The following is a 27,280-nucleotide window of genomic DNA, read 5'->3' as shown; positions in this document are numbered from 1 at the left end:
ATATCCATGGCGCGAGCAGCCGGGAAGTTGCGATCTAACCACACCATCGCTTCTTTAGGAGTCATGAAGAATTGAGAGGTACCATCATGAATAACTCGCAGTTTCGAAGGGAACAGCATTGCATATTGTAATCCCAGTTGTTGCAGTCGCCGTTTGACCGGTAGAAAGTGTGCTCACTCCTTTTGCACGTCAACCGCGAAGTCAGGAAATACGGAGATGTTTATGCCATTGCAGCTCAGGGGATCCTTGGTCCGTGCTAGTCTCAGGACAGCGTCCCTATCAGCATAATGCAGGAGTTTCGCTATAAACGTGCGTGGAGGCGCACCAGGCGGTAATACACGCGCAGGAAGTCTATGCGCTTGCTCCACTGCAAAATGTTTAGAAAAGGAGTCCAGACCATAATTTTCTATAAGCGATGTTTGCAGAAATTTTTCAGGGGCATTCCCCTCCACTTTTTCGGGCAGCCCCACCAGACGCACATTATTTCTTCTGAGTCGCCCTTCGAGATCAGTCAGTTTCCTGGGGTTTCAGCCATTTGAAAGTCCATCCTGTCCATGCGGAGACATTTTGTCCTCCAATGTGGAAGTGCAAATTTCTACTTCTCCCACTCGCTCTCTCACTTTTTGCAGGTCATGGTGTATTAGAGAGAGGTCAGATTGAACCTGGCCTATTTTAACCGACAAGCACTCCTCACTAGCCGCCACTGCATCAAGAACTTGCTGAAGTACAGTATCCCTTACATCTGAAGAGGACCCTTCAGCAAGGGGAGAAAAAAGAGGGGACTCTCCTCCTCTAGTTGCAGACTGGGAAGGCGGGGGTGCCTGTGCCCTAGCATATTTTTCTAGCTTTGCAGCTGCATGATAAAAGTTCCGGTGCAATATACTGTAGCAAATAAGGCAAGTCAGGTAAAGTATTCAAGTAAGTACTGTATAGACTGCTTAAGTATCCCCTGGTGTGTTAGGGCACAGTAAAGTTGCAGGACCAGTGTGGAACAGCAGGGTTACACTGTAAATGTTGAAGTAGCACTCCTGATGTGGAGCTATGAGCAGGGAGAGAGGGAACAAAGATGGCCGCCAGAGCCCCATACAGAGCCCTACTTCGTCCAGCAGAATATGCCTGCCGCGTGCTGGAGTGTCCGGAAGACAGCCCCAGCGGCTCCAGGTAACAGGGATCCGCTACACAGCCTTCCCTGCCGCTCTGCTCCGCTGCAGCACAAACCTTGATCAGGAAGCCGCGCTTAAGGTCTCCCGCGCTGCCCCGGCGTCTGCACTCTGGGCACCAGAGCTCTGGAACCCCGCCTCGCAGACAGATCGGAAAAGCGGCACTCGCACCATCTGCCAGCTCAATCAACTATGCAGGTACCCAGGGACGGCTGTGCAGGATATAGAACAGGATATAGGGAGCGGGAGAGCACTGACACTAGGTGCTACTCCATGCACTCCGTAACCACGTCCTCTGTATTTTCCCTTTTTTTATTACAAAACAATACAAGACTTCAAAACACACAACCTTTGCCTTATTCAAACTTTTTAGAAGATGTAGCAATCACCTATTCCCAAGTTCACTAGAGTACACCGGAAACCTTTCACCCCAAGTTCACGTTATCACTTATTGAAGGCATATGCCTCTCTGATTTTGTCCCTGCATGGATAGTTCTGAGCTCTTGTACAGCACCAGACTGTAATTCACTATTAACCACAAGTCTCAATAAACCACAATATGTCACTGTAAAAATGTACTGTATTTATAGACTCTGCTGGATCCAGGTTGTAAGTAGCACAGACTTATTGGGTGAGGGTGAATCTGTTTGACACTATTCTAGTTTAATGTTTATTACAAATTATACTAGCATTCATTGGCAGGAACAGCTAAAGAATAACGAAGATGTTGCAGTATAAATCCTGAACAGTTGTAAAATAGCATTAAAAACATTGGGCTACAAAGGAATTCCTTCAAGTGAGAGATGTTTAGAGTGACCTGTGGTATAATCAAGGAAAGCAGACTTAACTACTACAAGTATTACTGTACTAGGCCATTACTGTTAACACTTGGGTTGAAACTTATAGCCCTTTAACACTGCACAAATAACCTGGTATCGACCTGGTATATTGCCGGGTCGCTGTGCGGTGTGTGAGGGCCACTCCCAAATTCCCAGGACGCCTGACCCAGTAATTCCACCCGAGAATAAAGAAGGGTTATTACTGAATCAGGTGCAGTGTGTATCGGTTTCCGGGTCGATACGACCTGGGACCCGTTCACAGTATAGGTAGAGGCGGCATGGAGATGATCTCATCTCCCAGCGCCGCCTCTGCACCCACCCCCAATGCCGCTGCAGTCCCCGCCCCCGATGGCAAACCGATCCGATGAAAAGCCAATTGAAAAGGGTCCAATGCTGGGTCGCCCCCAGGAAGGACCCGTTTCCAATTCCCGGGTGCGTCCCGGCATTTGTGAAGTGAAAGCGGTATTAATAGCCTGTGCGGGACTTTGGGCAAGTCTGCCTGTAATTTTAAAGCATCAATCATTAACACAGCAAAACCAGGTTGTCCAGCACACTCCAGCATGTTTGGGTTGGTTATGCCTGACCGGCGGTCAGCATACCTCCGCCGGTATCCTGGATGTGGAATGCCGGGGGCAGAGGGGGTTCTATTCCCACTCTATGGGTGTCATGGACACCCATCCCCGAGTGGGAATAGTCCCTGCTAGTCAATATAACGACTGTCGGGATTCTATGGGGGCGTGATATAGGGGGAGGTGTTGTGACCAGGAGACCGCCAGTCACATAACTACATCCTGTCTGACACAAGTAATCAGCTTGCTGTGTTTTTCAAGTGCTTGTAATGTGAAAATGATTATTCATAGTAACAGAATTACATTGTGGCTATTGAGATGCTGAAGGGTGGTCATTCTGGGCCAGGATGCAGCAAGTGTCACAGTACACTATGGGCCCCATTCAGCATGAATCACAGAAGTGCTGAAATTGCTATTTGCCAATTTCAGCACTTCTGCGCATATGCGCACGCTTGAGGACTTAAACTGTAATGGCAGTCCAAGTCCGCAGCGTTTTGTAGGCATCGACACGCGCAGAAGCGGATTGGCCATAGGGTTTACAGGGAAGATTCCCGGTGGGCCGACGCACCCGTGGGGCCTGTTTAGTTTGAGGACATGTGGTCCTTTTTATAGACATAATGAATAAGATACAAAATAATTTGCATATATGAAAATTACTTTGCCACTTAGCCTGTGATTGCAGATATCTAGTGTATGCTCTGTCTGCTTGCTTGGCTGACATATAAGATTGAGTGAATAGTGATTGGGATACGGTTGGTGTAATAAGCAAGAAAATATATCTTTCTAAAGAATGATATAGTTTCCTAAATTCTGAAGGTGTATCATATAATGTGCTGATAATATGGTATTTTATTTCTTTTTAACTTTCCCCTGATGCTGGACATGCCCACTATCTGGAAAGTCTTGGGGGGAGGGTGCTGCTGCCATGGCCCATTGATAGACCTTACACCTCTGGTGCTGCCCATGTGGGGCCACTATTATAAATTTTTCCAGGGCCGCTTTTTGTTCCTAATCCGCCCCTGGACACGCTGTTAAGGGGGGTGTGGTCCGGTCATGAATGTGTGTCCGGACCATTTGTGGGGCAGGCCGCGGCGGCTGCATGACATCACTCGTAGCCGATGTGACCCAAACATGGCTGCCCAGCGACTGCATTCACAGATAGGCTGCACAGGCAGGGGGCAACCCTTAAGATGCGAGCGCATTGCTGTTTAGCAGTGAGCTCGCATTTTAACCGGAGGGGACCAGGCATATAGGGCGTCCTTGTCCTGTGCTGGGCGGCCACCCGCATGTTAGAGACATAGTTTTGCTGAATTAGGCCCTATGTCTGGTTATTGAGTTTTGTACTGTGTACATTCTAAATTGTCCACTATGTGGCACTGTTCCACTATTGTTTGTTGGTGATGCTGCACAAACCAAACCAAAATGCCTATAAGTAAATGAAGCTCTCTCTTTTTTCTTGCTTGCAAATTGAGTAGAATTCCCTTTCAAAATGAAGTTTTGGTTCTAGCTGTGTTGTTCTGAGAATTTAAGGAAGTTTATGTTCTTGAAGTGAAGTACTGATACACACTGGAATGTTACTGATAACAGGCGCTTTTAACCTAATTGGCCACAACTTCTAGTGTGTATGCCTGCTCCTAACAGTTCCACTCCAATTGGATCAGAGGCAGACTGGGGCATCTGCTGAATCTGGATGTATAGTGGCAACATATGCCATAAGGGGGGTACACTCTAGCACAGACCGCTCAGCCCACAGCGCAATGTGTGCTGAGCAGGGGGGGGAGGAGGAGATGATGAACAAATCTATAGGGGGGTACACATGTAGCGATGTGTGCCTAGAATTTAAGCACACATCGCTACATATGTACCCCCCTATAGATTTGTTCATCATCCATCCACACTAAGGGACAGATTTCATTACCAGCTTGTGTTCTGTGTATATCGGACAGTTAATGTAGCTAATTATGTTGGCACTTCCATAAGGCTGCGTGCAGAATCAGCCTTCCATAATAAACACATTTATGCGTATAATGGAATCTGTCCCTTATTGTCCTGAGCGGTTGGGTCCCTTAGAACTGGCCAGGCATGTGATCTAGCCACTGGCCAGCATTGCTGTACATATGGGCGAATCTACAGTGCCGTCATATAAAACGTGCCTGCTATTTACATTAGACACACCCAAGAGAAGGAATAACACTTATTTCACCGTTTGTATCAGCTCTCACCTTCTTTTCCTTTACCAATGCAGTGTCGCACAGGCCTATGTGAATCAAAGGAAGCTGGACCATGAAGTGAAGACGCTACAGACACAGGCTGCACAGTTCGCCAAGCAGACGACACAATGGATCAGTCTGGTGGAAAACTTCAACCAGGCTCTGAAAGTGAGTTCTCTCTCCAGTGACAGAAGTTTATAGGCCTTGGTAAAGTGCACCGTCATTTACATTTTCTTTATCTCACAATATTCCCTATTTAAATACTGGGACAAACTAGACAATGCCTCCTACCTAGCCACTGGCCGATGTGTGTCACGGTTCCTGGTAGACTGGTAAGGATCTATGGTTCTATGGAGACACATGATGGGATAGGATAGGATAATCATTAGGAAATAATCTAGTGCTACCACTGGACCTAGGTGAAATGCACTATGTAGTGGATAAAACCGTGTTGCAACTCGAAGGGCTGTGTCAGAGGAGTACGTAGTTGTATGTTCAGTTGTAATTTTGCTCACAAGAGACATGTGAAAATCTGCTGATGACTCAGCCGCCATTTTGAGCACAGAGACACCCACTGCCGGCGTCTCACATCCACTGTTCTTACACATAAGCAGAAACATCTGGAAAATAAGACACACCATCAGACCTCTGATGGAGCAGCTCTCCTGGGCTTCTACAGCTGCGAACAAATTCACAGTGGCTGATCAAAGCCGACACCTGCATTTTTCTAGCCACCCCAATTAACTCCCCCAGTAGCTGACTACCTGTCAATCACTGTGTGAATAAATCCTCTGTGTATGCGCTATCGGTAATCAATCGATGAGGCTTTGGTGCCTGTGCAATGGCAAGCAATCACTGCACTGCGTCTGACATTAGCATTGTGCATCCCCACTGTCTCAGGCCCTAAGTATTGTGACTGACCTCTTTTGCAAACACAGATGTGACTAACAGACACTAAGCACACTATGGGGTATATTCAATAAGAGTCAGGTCCATTCCGACATGCAGTTGTCGGAATGGACCCGACAACCCCTATTCAATGGACGGACAAATCTGACTTTCAGATTTGGCCGTACACAGGTACTGTGCTGCCGCTGCTGTCAGTGGCTACTGATGCGCTGACAGTAGCAGTGCAGATGGCGGTGGGCGGGACGGCGGCAGGGGGAGCAAGCTGCGGGGGACATGTCTGCGGCTGGGGGAGCAGAGATCGGCGGCCGACGGCAGGAGCTGGCTGAGAGGGGACATGTCTGTGGTGGCGGGGGGAGGCGCTGCAGGGAGAGAGGTGCCTGGCCGGGGGACGGAGATTGTCGGAAACGGGGCTAAAACCTGTCAGGTATGGCCCAGATTCCGACAATGCACGCTGATCGGCGGTATAAACGGGGCACTAACGAATAGGTCGGAACCCCTTCCGACCTAAAACTGTCGGAAGCTGCCGTCTTTCCGACAAAACGGCAGCTTCCGACAGTTATGGAATATAGCCCTATGGCAGAGATGTATGAAGCAGTGATAAGAGTGGAGAAGTGGCACAATGGAGAAGTTCTCTGTTGCAACCATCAGCTTTGAGGTAGCTATTATCAAGTACATTCTGTAAAATGATAGGTGCAAGCTGATTGGTTGCTATGGGTAACTTCCCCACTGACCTGCTGCTTCACTCTTATCACTGCTTCATACATCTCTCCCCTCTGATTCATCAAGGATTCCGAGGTCTCTGCTTTAGCCTCATTTATGGGACTTAGGGCCAGATTCATCATCGCTAGGAAAGTGCTAAAATGGAGAGTGAAAAAACGAGTTTTCTGGTAAGAACTTACCCTTGTTAAAACTCTTTCTGTGAGGTACACTGGGCTCCACAAGTCTGGACAATGGGGTGTAGAATAGGATCTTGATCCGAGGCACCAACAGGCTCAAAGCTTTGACTGTTCCCAGAATGCACAGCGCCGCCTCCTATATCACCCCGCCTCCCAGCACAGGAGCTCAGTTTAGTTAACCAGCCCAATGCAGTAGCAGGAAAAGAGACAACGGTTAGTAGCCACATACACCACACTCTCACGACAAGAGAAGTGTCAGCAGCTAATGCCATATCAACCCAAAGAAGCTAAGTGCGTCAGGGTGGGCGCCTTGTGGAGCCCAGTGTTCCTCGCAGAAAGAGTTTTAACAAGGGTAAGTTCTTACCATAAAACTTGTTTTCTGCTGCGGGGTACACTGGGCTCCACAAGTCTGGACAATGGGGATGTCCTAAAGCAGTTCCTTATGGGAGGGGACGCACTGTAGCGGGCACAAGAACCCGGCGTCCAAAGGAAGCATCCTGGAAAGCGGCAGTATCGAAGGCATAGAACCTTATGAACGTGTTCCCGGAGGACCACGTAGCCGCCTTGCACAATTAATCAAGGGTCGCACCACGTTGGGCCGCCCAAGAAGCTCCAGCAGACCGAGTAGAATGGGCCGTAATGTGAACAGGAGCTGACAGACCAGCCTTCACATAAGCATGCGCAATCACCATTCTAATCCACCTGGCCAGGGTCTGCTTGTGAGCAGGCCAGCCACGTTTGTGAAATCCAAACAAAACAAAGAGAATCAGACTTTCGAATAGAAGCAGTTCTCTTCACATAGATACGGAGAGCCCGTACCACATCCAAAGACCGCTCTTTGGGAGACAAATCAGGAGAGACAAGGGCCAGAACCACAATCTCCTGATTAAGGTGGAACGAAGAAACCACCTTAGGTAAATATCCGGGACGAGTCCTAAGAACCGCCCGGTCACGGTGAAAAATCAAATATGGGGAACTACAAGACAAGGCACCCAAATCCGACACTCTTCTAGCAGAGGCAATAGCCAGCAAGAACACCACCTTAAGGGAAAGCCACTTAAGGTCAGCTGAACCAAGAGGTTCAAATGGAGGCTCCTGCAACGCCTCCAAAACCACCGACAAGTCCCAAGGAGCCACAGGCGGGACATAGGGAGGTTGGATACGCAACACACCCTGAGTGAAAGTATGAACATCAGGTAAAGTCGCAATTTTTCTCTGAAACCACACCGACAAGGCAGAAATATGAACCTTGACGGAGGCCAGAGGCAGGCCTAAATCTAGGCCCTGCTGTAGAAAAGCCAAAAGTTTGGCTGTACTAAACTTGGAAGCGTCATAATGGTTAGATGCGCACCAAACAAAGTAGGAATGCCAGACCCGATGGTAAATCCGAGCAGAAGCCGGTTTCCGGGCCCGCAACATAGTTTTAATGACCTCTTCAGAAAAACCCTTAGCTCTTAAGACAGAAGCTTCAAGAGCCACGCCATCAAAGACAGCCGGGCTAGGTCCTGGTAGACACAGGGGCCCTGAACAAGGAGGTTTGGGCGTTGTGGAAGTAGAAGTGGACGCTCTGACGATAGGCCTTGCAGGTCTGAGAACCAGTGCCGTCTGGGCCACGCCGGAGCTATGAGAAGCAGATTACTTTTTTCTTGCTTGAACTTCCGAATTACCCTGGGCAGGAGTGACACCGGAGGGAGCACGTACGACAGCCGAAACCTCCACGGCACTGTCAGCGCATCCACGAATGTTGCTTGAGGATCCCTTGTCCTTGCTCCGAAGACACATCTGGAAGACCCCACCTTTCCCTGAGGAGTTGAAATACTTCTGGATGGAGGCCCCACTCGCCGGCATGCACGTCCTGACGACTGACAAAGTCAGCTTCCCAATTCAGGACTCCCGGAATGAATATTGCCGGTAGATGATCTGCCCATCGTAGAATCCGTGAGGCTTCCTTCATTGCCAAACGGCTTTGAGTGCCTCCTTGATGATTTATGTAAGCCACTGTGGTGGCGTTGTCCGACTGAACTTGAATAGGACGGTTCTGAATCAAATGCTGGGCTAGGTTCAATGCATTAAAGACCGCCCGCAATTCCAGAATGTTGATCGAGAGGAGAGATTCCTCCTTGGTCCACAGACCCTGCAAGTAGTGCTGCTCCAGCACCGCGCCCCAACCTCTTAGACTGGCATCTGTCCTCAACAGGACCCAGTTGGATATCCAGAACGGACGGCCTCTGCACAATTGTCGGTCCTGGAGCCACCAGAGCAGCGACAGACGGACCTCCGGAGTCAAAGAGATCATTTGAGACCTGATTCGGTGAGGCAGGCCGTCCCACTTGGCTAGAATCAGCTTCTGGAGGGGGGCGAGAATGGAATTGAGCATACTCCACCATGTCGAATGCTGACACCATGAGGCCCAGCACCTGCATTGCCGAATGTATCGACACTTGCGGACGAGAAAGGAAGCAACGAATCCTGTCCTGAAGTTTCAGGTTCTTCTCCTGAGACAAGAACAACCTCTGGTTGTGAGTGTCCAACAGCGCTCCCAGATGCACCATGCACTGAGCAGGGACCAGGGAGGATTACTTCCAGTTGATGAGCCACCCGTGGGCTTGTAGAAACCGGACCGACATATCCAGATGACGCAGGAGAAGATCTGGGGAATTTGCTAGGATTAACAAGTCGTCCAGATACGACAGTATCCTGACCCCTTGACGGCGGAGTACCACCGTCATCACCGCCATAACTCTGGTGAAGACTCGCGGAGCCGTTGTTAAACTAAAAGGTAACGCCCGAAACTGGTAATAGAGGTTGCCAATAGCGAACCTCATGTATTGTTGATGTGACACTGCTATAGGAATATGCAGGTAAGCATCCTGTATGTCCAGGGAGACCATGTAGTCCCCAGGTTCCAAGGCCAGAACTATAGAGCGAAGGGTTTCCATACGGAACTTGGAAACCTTCACAAACTTGTTCAGTGCCTTGAGGTTGAGAATGGGTCGGGAGGACCCATTCGGTTTCGGGACTAGAAACAGCGGAGAATAGTACCCCCGGGCCCCTCTGAGCAAGAGGCACCTGTACTACGACTCCTGTATCCAGGAGGGTCTGTACCACCGAATGCAGAGTGTTTGCCTTTGTCTGGTCCGACGGGACGTCTGTCTGGCAAAATCGATGAGGGGGTCGGTTTTTGAAGGCTATGGCGTAACCTCGAGTGACGATTTCCTGTACCCAGGCATCTGAAGTGGTCTTCAACCATTCCTGGGTATACCCTAGAAGCCGGCCCCCCACCCTGGGATCCCCCAGGGGGAGGCCCGCCCCGTCATGCGGCAGGCTTATCGGTCTTGGCTGCTGGCTGACGGCCAGCCCAGGCTCTTTTGGGCTTCGGCTTACCAGGTTTGGAAGTGTGGGCCTGCTTATGGTATGCCTGACCTTTTGCTTTACCTGAAGGACGAAAGGGCGAAAGGATGTGACTTTGGCCTTCGACACAGAAGGAGCTGTATTAGGCAGACAGGCAGTTTTGGCAGTAGCCAAGTCAGCCACTATCTTATTTAAATCCTCCCCAAACAGAATATCCCCCTTGAAAGGGAGTACCTCCAGGGTTTTTCTAGAGTCCAGAACCACAGACCAGGATCTCAGCCACAATATCCTGCGAGCCAGGACTGAAGTAGTAGAGGCCTTGGCTGCTAGGATACCGGCATCAGAAGCCGCCTCTTTAATATAGCGAGAAGCTGTGACAATATATGTCAAGCATTGTCTAGCATGGTCAGAGGAGATTTCAGCTTCTAACTCCAAGGCCCATGCTTCAATAGCCTTTGCCGCCCATGTAGCTGCAATAGTGGGCCTTTGTGCAGCACCCGTGAGGGTGGAAATCGCTTTTAGACAACCCTCGACACGTTTATCCGTAGGCTCTCTTAGAGACGCGACGATAGTGACAGGTAGAGCTGAGGAAACCACCATCCTAGCCACATGTGAGTCTACAGGAGGAGGCATTTCCCAATTCTGAAACAGCTCTGGCGCAAGGGGATAGCGAGCCAGCATCTTCTTTTGAGGCGCAAATTTCGTACCCGGGCTTTGCCAGGGTTCCTGACGTATATCCACTAGGTGGTCAAGGTGAGGTAAAACTTGTTTAATCACCCTCTACGCTTGAACCTATCTGGTTTCTTAGGAGGAACGGATGGCTCGGGATCATCTGTAATCTGCAGAATTAATTTAATAGCCTCCAAAAGATCAGGAACATCCACATGTGAACTACCCTCCCCATCAGCCGTATCTGAGTCAGAACCTGTGGGGTTAGTGTAAGTGCCGTCTTCATCAGAAGAGGAATCAGTGACAGCAGTGGATTGTGAGGAGATGAGCGCCCGCTTAGAGGACCTCTTGGACTTAGGCGAGCGTTGGTCAGACTTTTTAGTAGTCAGGGACTGATTCAACTTCTTTAATTGAGCAGATAAATCGTCCGCCCACGGCGGGTTAGCGACAGGGATCACATACGGTTGTACCGGCATTGGGGGTCCCGTAGGGGGGGTTCACTACGGCTGGCCGGTGGTCGGGCTCCCGGCGACCAGCATCCCGGCGCCGGGAGCTCGACCGCCGGCTTACCGACAGCTTGGCGAGTGCAAATGAGCCCCTTGCGGGCTCGCTGCGCTCGCCACGCTACGGGCACGGTGGCGCGCTACGCGCGCCACACTATTTTATTCTCCCTCTATGGGGGTCGTGGACCCCCACGAGGGAAAATAAGTGTCGGTATGCCGGCTGTCGGGCTCCCGGCGCCGGTATACTGAGCGCCGGGAGCCCGACCGCCGGCAAACAGAAGACCACCCCGTAGGGGGTGTTTGTTTATGAACTAGCGTATGCAGAAGCATGGAAAAAGCGGCCCACGGAGGGTCAGTATGTGCCTCTGTTGCCACAGTCCCACTGGGGGCAAGGAGCCACCAGAACCAGAGCCCACAGCTGCTATATTCTCCCCATATGTGCCTGTGGCTTCAGCAACACCAGCAGTGTGTTCCGCCCTAGAACCGTTACCCTCAGAAGCAGACATGATATAGCTTGCAGTATGAGGTAGCACAGTACAATTATTAGCAGCACTATATCCCTAAACCCAAACCCCTGCGCAGTGTAGTCAGCACCAGCAGAGATAAAGGAGAGATATGGTGACTAAATCACAGAGAAAAATACGTAATACAGTATATCTTTGTGAAAATCCTATATTAAATAACACCCGACGCACCAAGCCCCCTCAGGTTATAGAATATAGGGATAGCAAGTTGAGTGAAAGATACGAGATGGACACCACTCCGCTATCAATGCACACACAAATAGTAACAGTTTGTACAATGCAGAGGTTATTACAGACAATAATACTGCACTGGACTAGCTTACACAGCTATATAGTCAATAGATATAACACTGGAAACTGGATGTATATCACAGGGTAATTGTACTATAAACCCCTGACTAAATGCACTCTTTCTTAACTAACACTGACTAAAAAGGCAGGTAGAATACTTAAGTGTCATGTAAAGGTACAGCGCTGACAACCAGGCGGCTTTACATAGGAGGATTTGCCCAAGCAGTCCCAGGAACAGTGAGCTGAGGAGTAATGGCGCCGCAGACACTGACAGGGAGTGAGGAAAAGACAGAGATGCAGCTCCAGGGCGGGAACACTTGCTGGAAATGGCGCCCTGGGGCTGGGGGAGGGGCTTCAGGTCTAAGCCTTATCCCCCTTGCTAGCAAAACCACCGGGTACTGTGGGCGATATTAAAATCGGTTTTAAGAGAAAACCTGACCTGCGCCCATGCCCTGGTGATCTAGTGGGATCGCCTGTACTGCCACAGTGTCCACCGCCAGCGCGCGCGGCCCGCCTCCCACTGACCGCGCCGGATCGCGATAAAGACCGGGTCCCGCGAGCGGGACCCACTTACCAACTCCCGAAGCGCGGCCATGCGATCCTGGAGAGCCCCAGCCGCGTGTGCCTAACGTGAAGTAAACCGGAGCCTGCGCTGTAGGTACCCGGCAACCAGGGCTCGGGAGTGTACAGCGCCGCTGGGGAGAGCTGGAGCTGCAGCAGTGAATGTCACAAAACATTTACCACCGCTGCTGCCCTTGAAATCTTCACTTTTTACCTCATAGAAAGCTTTTCTCAGGGCTGCTTGGAGCAGCCCCTCTGTTAAGTGCCTGCTTACTGCAGCACCAACTGACAAACTGAGCTCCTGTGCTGGGAGGCGGGGTGATAAAGGAGGCGGCGCTGTGCATTCTGGGAACAGTCAAAGCTTTGAATCTGTTGGTTCCTCGGATCAAGATCCTACTCTACACCCCATTGTCCAGACTTGTGGAGCCCAGTGTACCCCGCAGCAGAAACTGCCATGTCACATCTCACATGTCACAGGCAGTGTTTGAAAAATGGCAGTTAGGAGCTGATTGGCTTGCACTTTTTCACTCTCCATTTTATCACTTTCCAAATGATGATGCATCTAGCCCTTACTCTCATACATGTGGCACTTTTGTGTGTGAGACATTGGTGGTCATTCCGACCCGATCGCTCGCTGCAGTTTGTCACAGCGCAGCGATCGGGTCGGAACTGCGCATGTGCCGGAGCCACAGTGCGCCTGCGCATGGCAGCTTTCGTTACCTAGCAATCGCCTCTGAGACAGAGGTGATCGCTAGGCGGGAGGGGGCTGAACGGCGGGCTTAAGCCGCCGTTTAGGAGGAGCGGTCCGGCCAACGCAGGAGTGGCTGGACCATTGGGGGGGGTGGTCCGCGGCTGCGTGACGACCAACTCCCGGCCAGCCGCAGGAGCTGCGCTGGCCTGGAGTTACTCCACAAATACAAAGGCGGGCAATGCTTTTGTATTGTGTGTGTGTGGGGGGGGGGGGGCGGCACTGACATGCGGGGCATCCCCCCCCGCATGTCTGAGTTTACGATCGTAGCTGTGCTAAATTTAGCACTGCTACAATCAACTCGGAATGACCCCCATTGTCATTACTTTGCTCTGAGCATGCCTAAAACTACACCTCTCTGCTGAAGTGCATCATGGGGGCTCAAAATGGGTTCCATTAAAAGTATAGAACAAGAACAGCATTTATCTGTGGGGTACAAAACTTTTCACTGCCAGTGAACAAATCTTATCCAGGGCATTCCTTATGGAGTTTGAATTAAGCACGTAGATGTATCTGCTTTAATGTTTAAAGTTCCGGGGGCGTCCCCCTGTTTACCTTTGCAAGAAAACACAGTCATCTTTTTTTTTTTTTTTGTTCCTTTCTTACCATGAGAACCCATGTACTTTCAATCCAGTGTATTTTATACATTCCATTTGCACTTTTTGCCAGAAATTGCAAGCAAACATCAGGCAAAGCTTCAAACGCGCAATATTGGCACATAATTAAAAACAATGACCCCTCATGTTCTTGATTAATTAGCCATCAGTGAGGCTAAGCTGAGCAAATAAGCGATCTTAAAGTGGAAACAGATAGATTTTGATGTGACCTTTTCCAGCATATCTAAATTCCCACAAAGCTAAACACAGATTGATCTTCCATGTACAATACCGAGGACCATGACATATGCTGGGCCAAATAGTAGCATAGTAGTAAAATAGAATTGCAGGTCTGTAGTTTGTGAGATTTCGTGACCTTTGTTGACAGGATAAATAACGGTAGAGATATTACAGAAATAAAGGGCAGATGTATTAACCTGGAGAAGGCATAAGGAAGTGATAAACCAGTGATAAGTGCAAGGTGATAAACGCACCAGCCAATCAGCTCCAATATGTAAATTAACAGGAGCTGATTGGCTGGTGCGTTTATCACCTTGCACTTATCACTGGTTTATCACTTCTTTATGCCTTCTCCAGGTTAATACATCTGCCCCTAAATTTGTAGTATAAAATCTTTTCTGAATACTGAGACACGCGGCAACACTATCAGAGCATGCTTTAACTTTCCGACAAATTGCATTTCTTATAGGAGATTGGCGATGTGGAGAATTGGGCCAGAAGTATTGAGAAGGACATGCGTATAATTGCCACTGCGTTGGAGTATGTGTATAAAGGCCAGCTACAACCTTCTGCCTCCTGAGCTGCTACACTGTGGAATCTCAAATAAAGGATTAACAGGCCTAATTGCTGTTCTACCTTAGGATGGTCTAAAGTATTAGCTGTTTACTTGATTTGAATGATGGATCCTACGCAAATACTAATTTGCTGAGGTTATAAAGACGTTACGCCTATTTTGTTAACATGAACATTTTACTGTAGAATGGTTTCAAGGCTTTACAGTGTTCTTTAATAGTATAAAATCTATTGGGCTTATTGGCTATACTTTACTTTTAAGCTGTCATCTAAGGACTGATTGGATGCACTGTGGAACATAGAATAAATAGCAATGAATAAACAACTTTTTATAGATGTAAAATAAAGGTACTAACTATTCCTGTAAATGGCAAAATTGCGTAAATATACTTTAATTTTAACTCCATAAAATTAATTTAGAAAAAAATATTGTCACCTTGAAATCTAGAGACCTGAAAGGAGTTATTTGTATAGATCAGGTTATTTGGCCCTTGGGTTGAACTACTGGAATTAGAAAAGTATGCTGCTTTCAGGAAAAAGACCTCTCACATATAGCCAATGTGGGCTATACATCAGCGCCGCCGTTCACCAATTACCGATCTATTTTTTGATCACTGATCGGGTCGGGGAGCTGTTAAGGAAATTTGTTTGCCCAAATTCCTAGTTGGCAGATTCTGGAATTTGGGCAATACATTGCAGATGTATGGGCACCAGAAGACATTATCAAAAGATCTGATGTTCTGTTTTTGCAGTCAAATCAAAAATATTTTGTGTATTTAGAAGACCTTTGGGAAGTCAAACACAATGTGCAATAACTGGTTGACTGACCAATATGGTCATACAGATAAATACAATTGTGGGTTTACTTCAGTAGTTTTTTATATCCCTTTAAATCTATGTTGCCCCCACTGGCAGTCTGCAGCCCTCCTGTAGTTCTGACCATAAGTTGCTTGATATAATGATCAGGCAGCAGTAGAAGAAATAGATCTCCGCTATTGCCTGAAATTGAAGTTGCTTGAAATTTTTATTTTGTCATTTATTTTTATTTACATCTTCAGCCAGTATTGAAGGTCAAAGTGATAGCTGGAAGGGGGAAGTTTGGTAGTTGTGAGAGGCAGTGGTAGTACTGACATGGGGGGTAATTCTGAGTTGATCGCAGCAGGAAATTTTTCAGCAGTTGGGCAAAACCATGTGCACTGCAGGTGTGGCAGATATAACATGTGCAGGGAGAGATAGATTTGGGTGTGGTGAGTTAAATCTGCAATCTAAATTGCAGTGTAAGAATAAAGCAGCCAGTATTTACCCTGCACAGAAACAAAATAACCCACCCAAATCTAACTCTCTCTGCAAATGTTATATCTGCCTCCCCTGCAGTGCACATGGTTTTGCCCAACTGCTAAAACATTTCCTGCTGCGATCAACTTGGAATTACCCCCATAGTGTCAGAGAATGAGAAAGTGGATGGACATCCTCAACGTGACATTACATGTAATGCCTGGTACTGCATGGCAATACTGACCAAAACTACAGCTTACTGGATCAGCAGGACATAAGTATTCATGACCATATGATGGGTCATCACTAGTACTGGTGACTTTGTGGGTCACGATGATTTTATTAGACATTGCTACTACTGGGGACAATAATTCCATTGCCCCCATCTAACATGAAGTCCTTTAGAGAAGTTGGAAGCCAATATGTATAGGTAGTGATCCCTCTAGGATATTTTTGAGCAGGGTACTAATAGGAGGGCACATAAAATGCTCCATCATTGTCCCTCAGACCACCCCACATACCCCATTAATGCCAGTCAGACCAGCCCACAGTCCCCGTCAACCAACCAGACCATGTATGGTGCAATGTACGTAATAAAACCCTGCCTGCATGGAGGGTAACTCCTGGGGGTAGGGTGCAATGTCAGCAGTGTGTGGAAGATAAATGAGGGCCACCAGAGAGGGACAGTGCAACATTTGGACATAGGGAGCACTGATGCAGCATTAAAGCAAAACCAGCAGAAGCTAGAGGTTACAGTCCTGCTTGGCACTGTGCAGGTCAAGGTAGGCTGAGCCCGATCAGGGTTATCCTGTAGTGCAGAATCTTGTGTGGAGCCAGCGAGCGGCATGCCTGATCTCTGACACACTGCACCTACTCCTCATTAATTTCATAGCACTCCAGAATAGAGAATTTAAAAAAAGTGGGTAAGACACCACACCTTGTTAAACAGCCTAGCGGGAACACTTGTATAGGGAGTCCCACCTCTTCTTTAAATGATTTTACAAAATATATAATTTTTAGTTTATTCCTAGCTTGTGCTTTTTTGAATAATCTGTATTTTTTACATTATGTGTTTTGTATATGGTACTTGGAGATGCTCAAGCACATGACTGATTAACCTAATCCTCCATAAAATGCTTTGATACTCCAGATACTGTAGCTCATGTGTGCCATGCCAGTGTTAACTAAGGACACGAGAAGTGTTGCCTGAGGGTTCTCTCTTTCTAGAGGTGCAAACATGTCATTATATGCCTTCATATACTATTTACTGGAGGCAGCTGGTTATTGTTGGCACTGCATTTGACCAGCCTCTCTCTCTTCTCTTTTACAACGATAAGGAGGGGCAGTGCGACATCACAAGCAGATATATAGACTGAACACCTGCTGTTTTCTCTCTGCATGATTTAGGGTTTGTTTTATGCCTTGTGTTTTGTCCTTGGTTGGTGGAGAGAGGACGTTAGCCATTAATGACTGCATTGTGTGAGAGCTCTGGCCATCTGTTTGTGAGCTGCTGCAGTAACATTGCATAATAGGTTTTTCTCTATCGTCCTAGTGGATGCTGGGGTTCCTGAAAGGACCATGGGGAATAGCGGCTCCGCAGGAGACAGGGCACAAAAAGTAAAGCTTTAGGATCAGGTGGTGTGCACTGGCTCCTCCCCCTATGACCCTCCTCCAAGCCTCAGTTAGATTTTTGTGCCCGGCCGAGAAGGGTGCAATCTAGGTGGCTCTCCTAAAGAGCTGCTTAGAAAAGTTTAGCTTAGGTTTTTTATTTTACAGTGAGTCCTGCTGGCAACAGGATCACTGCAACGAGGGACTTAGGGGAGAAGAAGTGAAAGATTGGCTTCTTTGGCTACTGGACATTAGCTCCAGAGGGACGATCACAGGTACAGCCTGGATGGTCACCGGAGCCTCGCCGCCGGCCCCCTTGCAGATGCTGAAACAAGAAGAAGGTCCAGAATCGGCGGCATGAAGACTCCTCAGTCTTCTTAAGGTAGCGCACAGCACTGCAGCTGTGCGCCATTTCCTCTCAGCACACTTCACACGGCAGTCACTGAGGGTGCAGGGCGCTGGAAGGGGGGCGCCCTGGGAGGCAATGAAAACCTATTTTTGGCTAAAAATACCTCACATATAGCCTCCGGGGGCTATATGGAGATATTTAACCCCTGCCAGAATCCGTTAAGAGCGGGAGACGAGGCCGCCGAAAAAGGGGCGGGGCCTATCTCCTCAGCACACAGCGCCATTTTCCCTCACAGAAAGGCTGGAGGGAAGGCTCCCAGGCTCTCCCCTGCACTGCACTACAGAAACAGGGTTAAAACAGAGAGGGGGGGCACTAATTTGGCGTTAGAAATATATAAAAAAGATGCTATAAGGGAAAACACTTATATAAGGTTGTCCCTATATAATTATAGCGTTTTTGGTGTGTGCTGGCAAACTCTCCCTCTGTCTCTCCAAAGGGCTAGTAGGTCCTGTCCTCTATCAGAGCATTCCCTGTGTGTGTGCTGTGTGTCGGTACGTGTGTGTCGACATGTATGAGGACGATGTTGGTGAGGAGGCGGAGCAATTGCCTGTAATGGTGATGTCACTCTCTAGGGAGTCGACACCGGAATGGATGGCTTATTTAGGGAATTACGTGATAATGTCAACACGCGGCAAGGTCGGTTGACGACATGAGACGGCCGACAAACAATTAGTACCGGTCCAGACGTCTCAAAAACACCGTCAGGGGTTTTAAAACGCCCGTTTACTTTAGTCGGTCGACACAGACACAGACAGGGACACTGAATCCAGTGTCGACGGTGAATAAACAAACGTATTCCTTATTAGGGCCACACGTTAAGGGCAATGAAGGAGGTGTTACATATTTCTGATACTACAAGTACCACAAAAGAGGGTATTATGTGGGATGTGAAAAAACTACCGTAGTTTTTCCTGAATCAGATAAATTAAATGAAGTGTGTGATGATGCGTGGGTTCCCCCCGATAGAAAATATGGGCGGTATACCCTTTCCCGCCAGAAGTTAGGGCGCGTTGGGAAACACCCCTTAGGGTGGATAAGGCGCTCACACGCTTATCAGAACAAGTGGCGGTACCGTCTATAGATAGGGCCGTCCTCAAGGAGCCAGCTGACAGGAGGCTGGAAAATATCATAAAAAGTATATACACACATACTGGTGTTATACTGCGACCAGCGATCGCCTCAGCCTGGATGTGCAGAGCTGGGGTGGCTTGGTCGGATTCCCTGACTAAAAATATTGATACCCTTGACAGGGACAGTATTTTATTGACTATAGAGCATTTAAAGGATGCATTTCTATATATGCGAGATGCACAGAGGGATATTTGCACTCTGGCATCAAGAGTAAGTGCGATGTCCATATCTGCCAGAAGATGTTTATGGACACGACAGTGGTCAGGTGATGCAGATTCCAAACGGCACAAAGGTGTATTGCCGTATAAAGGAAGAGGAGTTATTTGGGGTCGGTCCATCGGACCTGGTGGCCACGGCAACTGCTGGAAAATCCACCGTTTTTTACCCTAAGTCACATCTCTGCAGAAAAAGACACCGTCTTTTCAGCTTCAGTCCTTTCGTCCCTATAAGAGTCATATCTGCCCAGGGATAGAGGAAAGGGAAGAAGACTGCAGCAGGCAGCCCATTCCCAGGAACAGAAGCGTTCCACCGCTTCTGACAAGCTCTCAGCATGACGCTGAGACCGTACAGGACCCCTGGATCCTACAAGTAGTATCCCAGGGGTACAGATTGGAATGTCGAGACGTTTCCCCTGCGCAGGCTCCTGAAGTCTGCTTTACCAAGGTCTCCCTCCGACAAGGAGGCAGTATGGGAAACAATTCACGAGCTGTATTCCCAGCAGGTGATAATTAAATTACCCCTCCTACAACAAGAAAAGGGGTATTATTCCACACTATATTGTGGTACTGAAGCCAGAAGGCTAGGTGAGACCTATTCTAAATCTAAAAAAATTTGAACACTTACAAAGGTTCAAATCAAGATGGAGTCACTCAGAGCAGTGATAACGAACCGGGAAGAAGGGGACTATATGGTGTCCCGAGACATCAGGGATGCTTACCTCCATGTCCCAAATTTGCCCTTATCACTAAGGGTACCTCAGGTTCGTGGTACAGAACTGTCACTATCAGTTTCAGACGCTGCCGTTTGGATTGTCCACGGCACCCCGGGTCTTTACCAAGGTAATGGCCGAAATGATGGTTCTTCTTCGAAGAAAAGGCGTCTTAATTATCCCTTACTGGGACGATCTCCTGATAAGGGCAAAGTCCAGGGAACAGTTGGAGGTCGGAGTAGCACTATCTCGGATACTGTTACAACAGCAGGGGTGGATTCTAAATATTCCAAAATCGCAGCTGATCCCGACAACAAGTCTCCTGTGCTTAGGGATGATTCTGGACACAGTCCAGAAAAAGGTGTTTCTCCCGGAAGAGAAAGCCAGGGAGTTATCCGAGCTAGTCAGGAACCTCCTAAAATCAGTGCATCATTGCACAAGGGCCATGGTAAAAAAAAATGGTGACTTCCTTCGAAGCAATTCCAGTCGGCAGATTTCATGCAAGAACTTTTCAGTGGGATCTGCAGGACAAATGGTCCGGATCGCATCTTCAGATGCATCAGCGGATAACCCTATATCCAAGGACAAGGGTGTCTCTCCTGTGGTGGTTACAGAGTGCTCATCTTCTAGAGGGCCGCAGATTCGGCATTCAGTTTTGGATGTTGGTGACCACGGAGGCCAGCCCGAGAGGCTGGGGAGCAGTCACACAAGGAAAAAAGTTCCAGGGAGTGTGATCAAGTCTGGAGACTTTTCTCCACATAAATATAGCTAAGGGTAAATTTATAATGCTCTAAGCTTAGCAAGACCTCTGCTTCAAGGTCAGCCGGTATTGATCCAGTGGGATAAAACATCACGGCAGTCGCCCACGTAAATAGACAGGGCGGCACAAGAAGCAGGAGGGCAGTGGCAAAAACTGCAAGGACTTTTCGCTGGGCGGAAAATCATGTGATAGCACTGTCAGCAGTGTTTCATTCCGGGAATGGAAACTGGGAAGCAGACTTCCTCAGTAGGCACGACCTCCACCCGGCAGAGTGGGAACTTCATGGGGAAGTTTTCCACATGATTGTAAACCGTTGGGAATTACCAAAGGTGGACATGATGGCGTCCCGTCTGAACAAAAAACGGGACAGGTATTGCGCCAGGTTAAGAGACCCTCAGGCAATAGCTGTGGACGTTCTGGTAACACCGTGGGTGTACCAGTCGGTGTATGTGTTCCATCCTCTGCTTTTCATACCTAAGGTACTGAGAATTATAAGACGTAGAGGAGTAAGAACTATACTCATGGCTCCGGATTGGCCAAGAAGGACTTGGTACCCGGAACTTCAAGAGATGCTCACAGAGGACTTATGGCCTCTGCCGCTAAGAAGGGACTTGTTTCAGCAAGTACCATGTCTGTTCCAAGACTTACCGCAGCTGCGTTTGACGGCATGGCGGTGGAACGCCGGATCCTAAGGGAAAAGGCATTCAGGAAGAGGTCATTCCTACCCTGGTCAAAGCCAGAAAGGAGGTGACCGCACAACATTATCACCACATGTGGCGAAAATATGTTGCGTGGTGTGAGGCCAGGAAGGCCCCACGAAGAAATTTCAACTCGGTCGTTTCCTGCATTTCCTGCAAACAGGAGTGTCTATGGGCCTCAAATTGGGGTCCATTAAGGTTCAAATTTCGGCCCTGTCGATTTTTCTTCCAGAAAGAATTGGCTTCAGTTCCTGAAGTCCAGAAGTTTGTCAAGGGAGTATTGCATATACAACCCCCTTTTGTGCCTCCAGTGGCACTGTGGGATCTCAACGTAGTTCTGGGATTCCTCAAAACACATTGGTTTAAAACCAGTCAAATCTGTGGATTTGAAGCATCTCACATGAAAAGTGAACATGCTCTTGGACCTGGCCTGGACCAGGCGAGTGTCAAATTGGTGTTTTTTTTCTCAAAAAAACCCATATCTGTTTGTCCATTCGGACAGGGCAGAGCTGCGGACTCGTCCCCAGTTCTCTCCCTAAGGTGGTGTCAGTGTTTCACCTGAACCAGCTTATTGTGGTGTCTTGCGCCTACTAGGGACTTGGAGGACTCCAAGTTGCTAGATGTGGTCAGGGCCCTGAAAATATAGGTTCCAGGACGGCTGGAGTCAGGAAAACTGACTTGCTGTTATCCTGTACGCACCCAACAAACTGGGTGCTCTTGCTTCTAAGCAGACTTTTGCTAGTTGGATGTGTAATACAATTCAGCTTGCACATTCTGTGGCAGGCCTGCCACAGCCAAATATGTAAATGCCCATTCCACAAGGAAGGTGGGCTCATCTTGGGCGGCTGCCCGAGGGGTCTCGGCTTTACAACTTTGCCGAGCGGCTATTTAGTCAGGGGCAAACACGTTTGTAAAATCCTACAAATTTGATAACCTGGCTAAGGAGGACCTGGAGTTCTCTCATTCGGTGCTGCAGAGTCATCCGCACTCTCCCGCCCGTTTGGGAGCTTTGGTATAATCCCCATGGTCCTTTCAGGAACCCCAGCATCCACTAGGACGATAGAGAAAATAAGAATTTACTTACCGATAATTCTATTTCTCGGAGTCCGTAGTGGATGCTGGGCGCCCATCCCAAGTGCGGATTATCTGCAATACTTGTACATAGTTACAAAAATCGGGTTATTATTGTTGTGAGCCATCTTTCAGAGGCTCCGCTGTTATCATACTGTTAACTGGGTTCAGATCACAGGTTGTACAGTGTGATTGGTGTGGCTGGTATGAGTCTTACCCGGGATTCATAAATCCTTCCTTATTGTGTACGCTCGTCCGGGCACAGTATCCTAACTGAGGCTTGGAGGAGGGTCATAGGGGGAGGAGCCAGTGCACACCACCTGATCCTAAAGCTTTACTTTTTGTGCCCTGTCTCCTGCGGAGCCGCTATTCCCCATGGTCCTTTCAGGAACCCCAGCATCCACTACGGACTCCGAGAAATAGAATTATCGGTAAGTAAATTCTTATTGTCTTGCTCACAGGCTGCGTTGGTTAAGGTGCATTATTGTTGTATAGCCCACACAGTCTAAACCTTATGGCAGACCTGCTATTAATATGAGGAAAAAGCATAAAATATCAAGTACAGTATTTTTAGTACATTGCTTTTAGAATTCTCATTTGGGAAATCCATAGTTATTCTATTATTATTGGCCCTCATTCCGAGTTGTTCGCTCGATAATTTTCTTCGCATCGCAGCGATTTTCCGCTAATTGCGCATGCACAATGTTCGCACTGCGACTGCGCCAAGTAAATTTGCTAAGAAGTTTGGTATTTTACTCACAGCATTACGAGGTTTTTTCTTCGTTCTGGTGATCGGAGTGTGATTGACAGGAAGTGGGTGTTTCTGGGCGGAAACTGGCCGTTTTATGGGTGTGTGTGAAAAAACGCTGCCGTTTCTGGCAAAAACGCGGGAGTGGCTGCAGAAACGGGGGGAGTGTCTGGGCGAACGCTGGGTGTGTTTGTGACATCAAACCAGGAACGAAACTGACTGAACTGATCGCAGTGGCACAGTAAGTATGGAGCTACTCAGAAACTGCAAAGAAATTTCTATTCGCAATTTAGAGAATCTTTCGTTCGCACTTTTGCTAAGCTAAGATACACTCCCAGTATGCGGCGGCTTAGCGTGTGCAATGCTGCTAAAAGCAGCTTGCGAGCGAACAACTCGGAATGAGGGCCCTTATTATTATTTTTATTACCAGTTATTTATATAGCGCACACATATTCCGCAGCGCTTTACAGAGAATATTTGGTCATTCACATCAATCCCTGCCCCAGTGGAGCTTACAATCTATATTCCCTATCACATGTACACGCACACACATTCATGCAAGGGTTAATTTTGTTGGGAGCCAATTAACCTACCAGTATATTTTTGGATTGTGGGAGGAAACCGGAGTACCCGGAAGAAACCCACGCAAGTACGGGGAGAATATACAAACTACCCACAGTTAGGGCCACGGTGGGAATTGAACCCATGACCTCAGTACTCTGAGGCAGTAATGCTAACCATTACACCATCCGTACTGCCCCTATTCTAGCCACTGTTGGTAGTTATTTTTCTCTGTGCCATCTTTTGATAAGGAATATTCTGCGCCATATCAGAAACTGTTAATAAATAAACATAAATAATAGAATGGCACCCTCTTTTTTTTTTTTTTTAAGGTAGTTCTGTAGTTTTCTATTCAAAAGACAATTTCGGAGTTATGATAATAATGGGACACCCCACACGTATCCTTCTGTGAGTTTTGTACACCTGCTAAGATATAAAATGATTTTATTACAAAGGACAAATATTGCTGGTAACATACACAGACTACGTTCAGAGCCTGAGACGGAGGTGCAGGTGTTTTCGCTCACAGGGGACATGCATAACTGCTAATGGCTCAGCCGCCATCTTGTGCAGCGACACCCACTGCTGGCGTCTCCCATCCACCGCTGTTGTACATAAGCGGAAACTTTTAGAACACTGGATGCACATCGATCGGACTTCAGAACAACCCTGTGCTATCACAGACAGAGCATCTCTCCTAAGAGCCCTCCCCAGCTGCGTACCAATTCACAATTGTTGACTAGGGGATGGTCTCTACACATATGTGCTTTTCTAGACACCCTCTGTTACCTTCCAAAAAACACTACCTGTCACTCACTTTGCAAATAAATCCTCTGTGCGTGTGCTATCAATAATCAACTGCAGCGTGTGCGCAGTGTGGCTTTGGCGCATGCGCAGTAGAAGTTAATCGCTCCACTGCGTCTGTCATCGCCATTGCCTGCATCTCTGAATCAGGCCTATTAGTTCCTTTTATAGAAATAGCTGAGACTCGGAGTTTGGCCACAATACATCTATACAGTACTCCACGTATTTTGTATACTGTATGTTCCGGATAACTGTCACAGGACTGGCATATCAAATGACCAAAGCCTATAAGTTTATATGAAATAGTAGACACGTGTTTTGGGAATATTTGTACTCTACACACATAGTATGATTACATTTTAGATAAAAAGGAATTAGCAACTTGACCATTATGCGGGTGGCTATACAAAATACTGGAAGTAACTTTATTACTAGACTAGCTGTTGTACCCATTCTTTGCACGGGAGTTTCTGATTTTTATGGTTGTAAATATAAGTGAGTGTTAAAAATTTGGTAAATCTATAGAGCTCTACATTTGAGACGTCTTAATGTAAGTAAATATTAATTCATGGTTCTTGCCGTTCCCCAGGGAGCACCAGTATTCTACACAGTGGCGGTGCAATCCAAATTTTGATCCTATTGAAAATTTGGGCGTTATCGTTCACGCAACGCAAGCCACGCATCGGTAATGACGTCATTATGTCAACACCTTTTTCATCCCCTCATGGCAGTTTTTTAAAATAATTACGTAGTTTTCCTATTTCCCACCTGAAGAATACCTATGTCCTATGTTAAATTTCCTAACATATCGGGGAGTAAGAGAATTAGTGATGAGTCAATCAGTCAGTGAGTGAGTGAGGGCTTTCGCATTTATATATATATATATATATATATATATATATATATATATATAATTTGTCTGCATACTACCTTACACGCATATACGTACAAAGCATTCATAAATGCAGTACACATTATACTAATAAATGACAAATAATATGCACCTAATATGTTTTACTGTCATCTGGCATATAATGTCACTCTTTTATGTTTACAAAGGTTCAGCAATTAAACCCAGGCAGGACGGACTGGTCCACAGGTGTACAGGGAAAATCCATAGTAAACTCTACTGACTGGTGGAGCAGGGTCATGGATGAACTTGGGGGCTTGTTTTTTTTATAATGGAAACTACACCATGATTAGCCCTCCTGCCGATCAAAGTGGATGGTCGTGACACACCCCTGTTCCCTCATTTATAAAGGTGCCCTGTTATTTACATGTCCTCTCTAGTGGCTGGACAAGTTGCCCTCTGGTGGATGGCCACACCCCTTAGGCCCCTAACAATGCATTCCCTGGTTGACTTTTCATGCCCCAGTCCGACACTGATCCCAGTAGTCATTTTTCTAGGACCCATGTTATGAATAGGCCACAATAGCGATGTTGAACCATCACTGGTCACACCAATCACAGATTGAATACAGATTTAACACAAAAAACCCATACATTCCCTGCTAATAAAAAAAAAAAAAAAAGAATAGATGCAGCATCTTTCCCTCTGACAATAAAAGAGAGAACATACTAACCAGTCCTATGGGGGCTATCTAATAGGGAAGTACATTAGAAGGGTCAGCAGCTTATTTACAACACTGATCTGTGGCTATGTGCAGCTGATTGTCCACAGCCAGCACCACTGTCGCTTTTTGCACAACTGCAACAAAGAGAAGTAGAAAAACAGTTTTCACCTGTCAGCTCTCAGCTGCACTTCCTGAAAGATGACATTTAATGAGGTAGTATTGAGTTTTACAAGTGTAAGGGCTGTCTTTATCTAATAAGTAACTCTTCTAAAAACAATAATACATTGAGCTACAAAAATGATGAAGATTTTGTAATAACATATCTGTTGTCTCCCTTCTGCTCTTACCTTATCATCATCACAGGCAGTGCAAATACAAGGGTCCTATCATGGAACTTGAACAGTGACTGTTACTGCTTTTTAATAAGTGTTACTAAAGCAATAAGTAATACATACAGTATATTGTACTATATGTTCTACCACAGACCATTGATAAATGCTTGTGTGTGAACTCAGTTACCATACAGTACACATGCTCATTGCTGGGAAACTCATCTCTGCTGTAAATACCAAATTGCTTTCTTACAAATATTTAAAATGCCCGCGCTAATATATATTGTAAACGCCTGCACCTCTTATTACCATGTGCCATGAATGTGCACTATACATAGCAAAACACTGCATCCCATAAGAGAAAAACAATACACCCACACATTATCTGAGTTCCAAAGCTCATTGATGTATATATTTGTTATTAAAAGGATATGGATTCAATATATTACAATGTACAGTATACCTATAGTTACATGGTTACAACTCATACAGTAAGCAGTTAATACATACAGTTACATACAGTTACAGACCAGCGATACAATTACCATATCTTTCAATGCATCCTCCTCTTAATATCTCTCTCTCAGCAAATAAATACAGGAACTGATCTGGCAGCAACTCCATCATCGTCTAGTACAAAACAGCAACTACCTCCTGTGTGATCAGCAATGTGTTATCTAGTTTGGGGGAGGGAACTTTCTCATTCATGATGAGTCACTAGTCTATTTGTATATGCTAAACA

At 47.1% G+C, this 27,280-nt stretch overlaps 1 protein-coding gene across 1 annotated transcript in view; it reads left to right on the top strand.

Annotated features, from left to right (window-relative positions):
* Positions 1 to 15,015, top strand: part of BLOC1S1 (biogenesis of lysosomal organelles complex 1 subunit 1) — a 46,802-nt gene extending 31,787 nt beyond the window's left edge. The window contains exons 3-4 of the mRNA XM_063952665.1: positions 4,814 to 4,946; positions 14,536 to 15,015. Of these exons, the coding sequence (XP_063808735.1) occupies positions 4,814 to 4,946; positions 14,536 to 14,646 (244 nt within the window). The 3' untranslated portion in view covers positions 14,647 to 15,015. The remainder of the gene's footprint in view (positions 1 to 4,813; positions 4,947 to 14,535) is intronic.
* The last annotated feature ends 12,265 nt before the right edge of the window (positions 15,016 to 27,280 follow it).

Source organism: Pseudophryne corroboree, chromosome 2, assembly GCF_028390025.1.
Source record: "Pseudophryne corroboree isolate aPseCor3 chromosome 2, aPseCor3.hap2, whole genome shotgun sequence".
Classification (NCBI taxonomy): Eukaryota; Metazoa; Chordata; class Amphibia; order Anura; family Myobatrachidae; genus Pseudophryne; species Pseudophryne corroboree.
The sequence above is the reverse complement of the archived record's forward strand: the minus strand, read 5'-3'. Positions and strand labels throughout refer to the sequence as shown.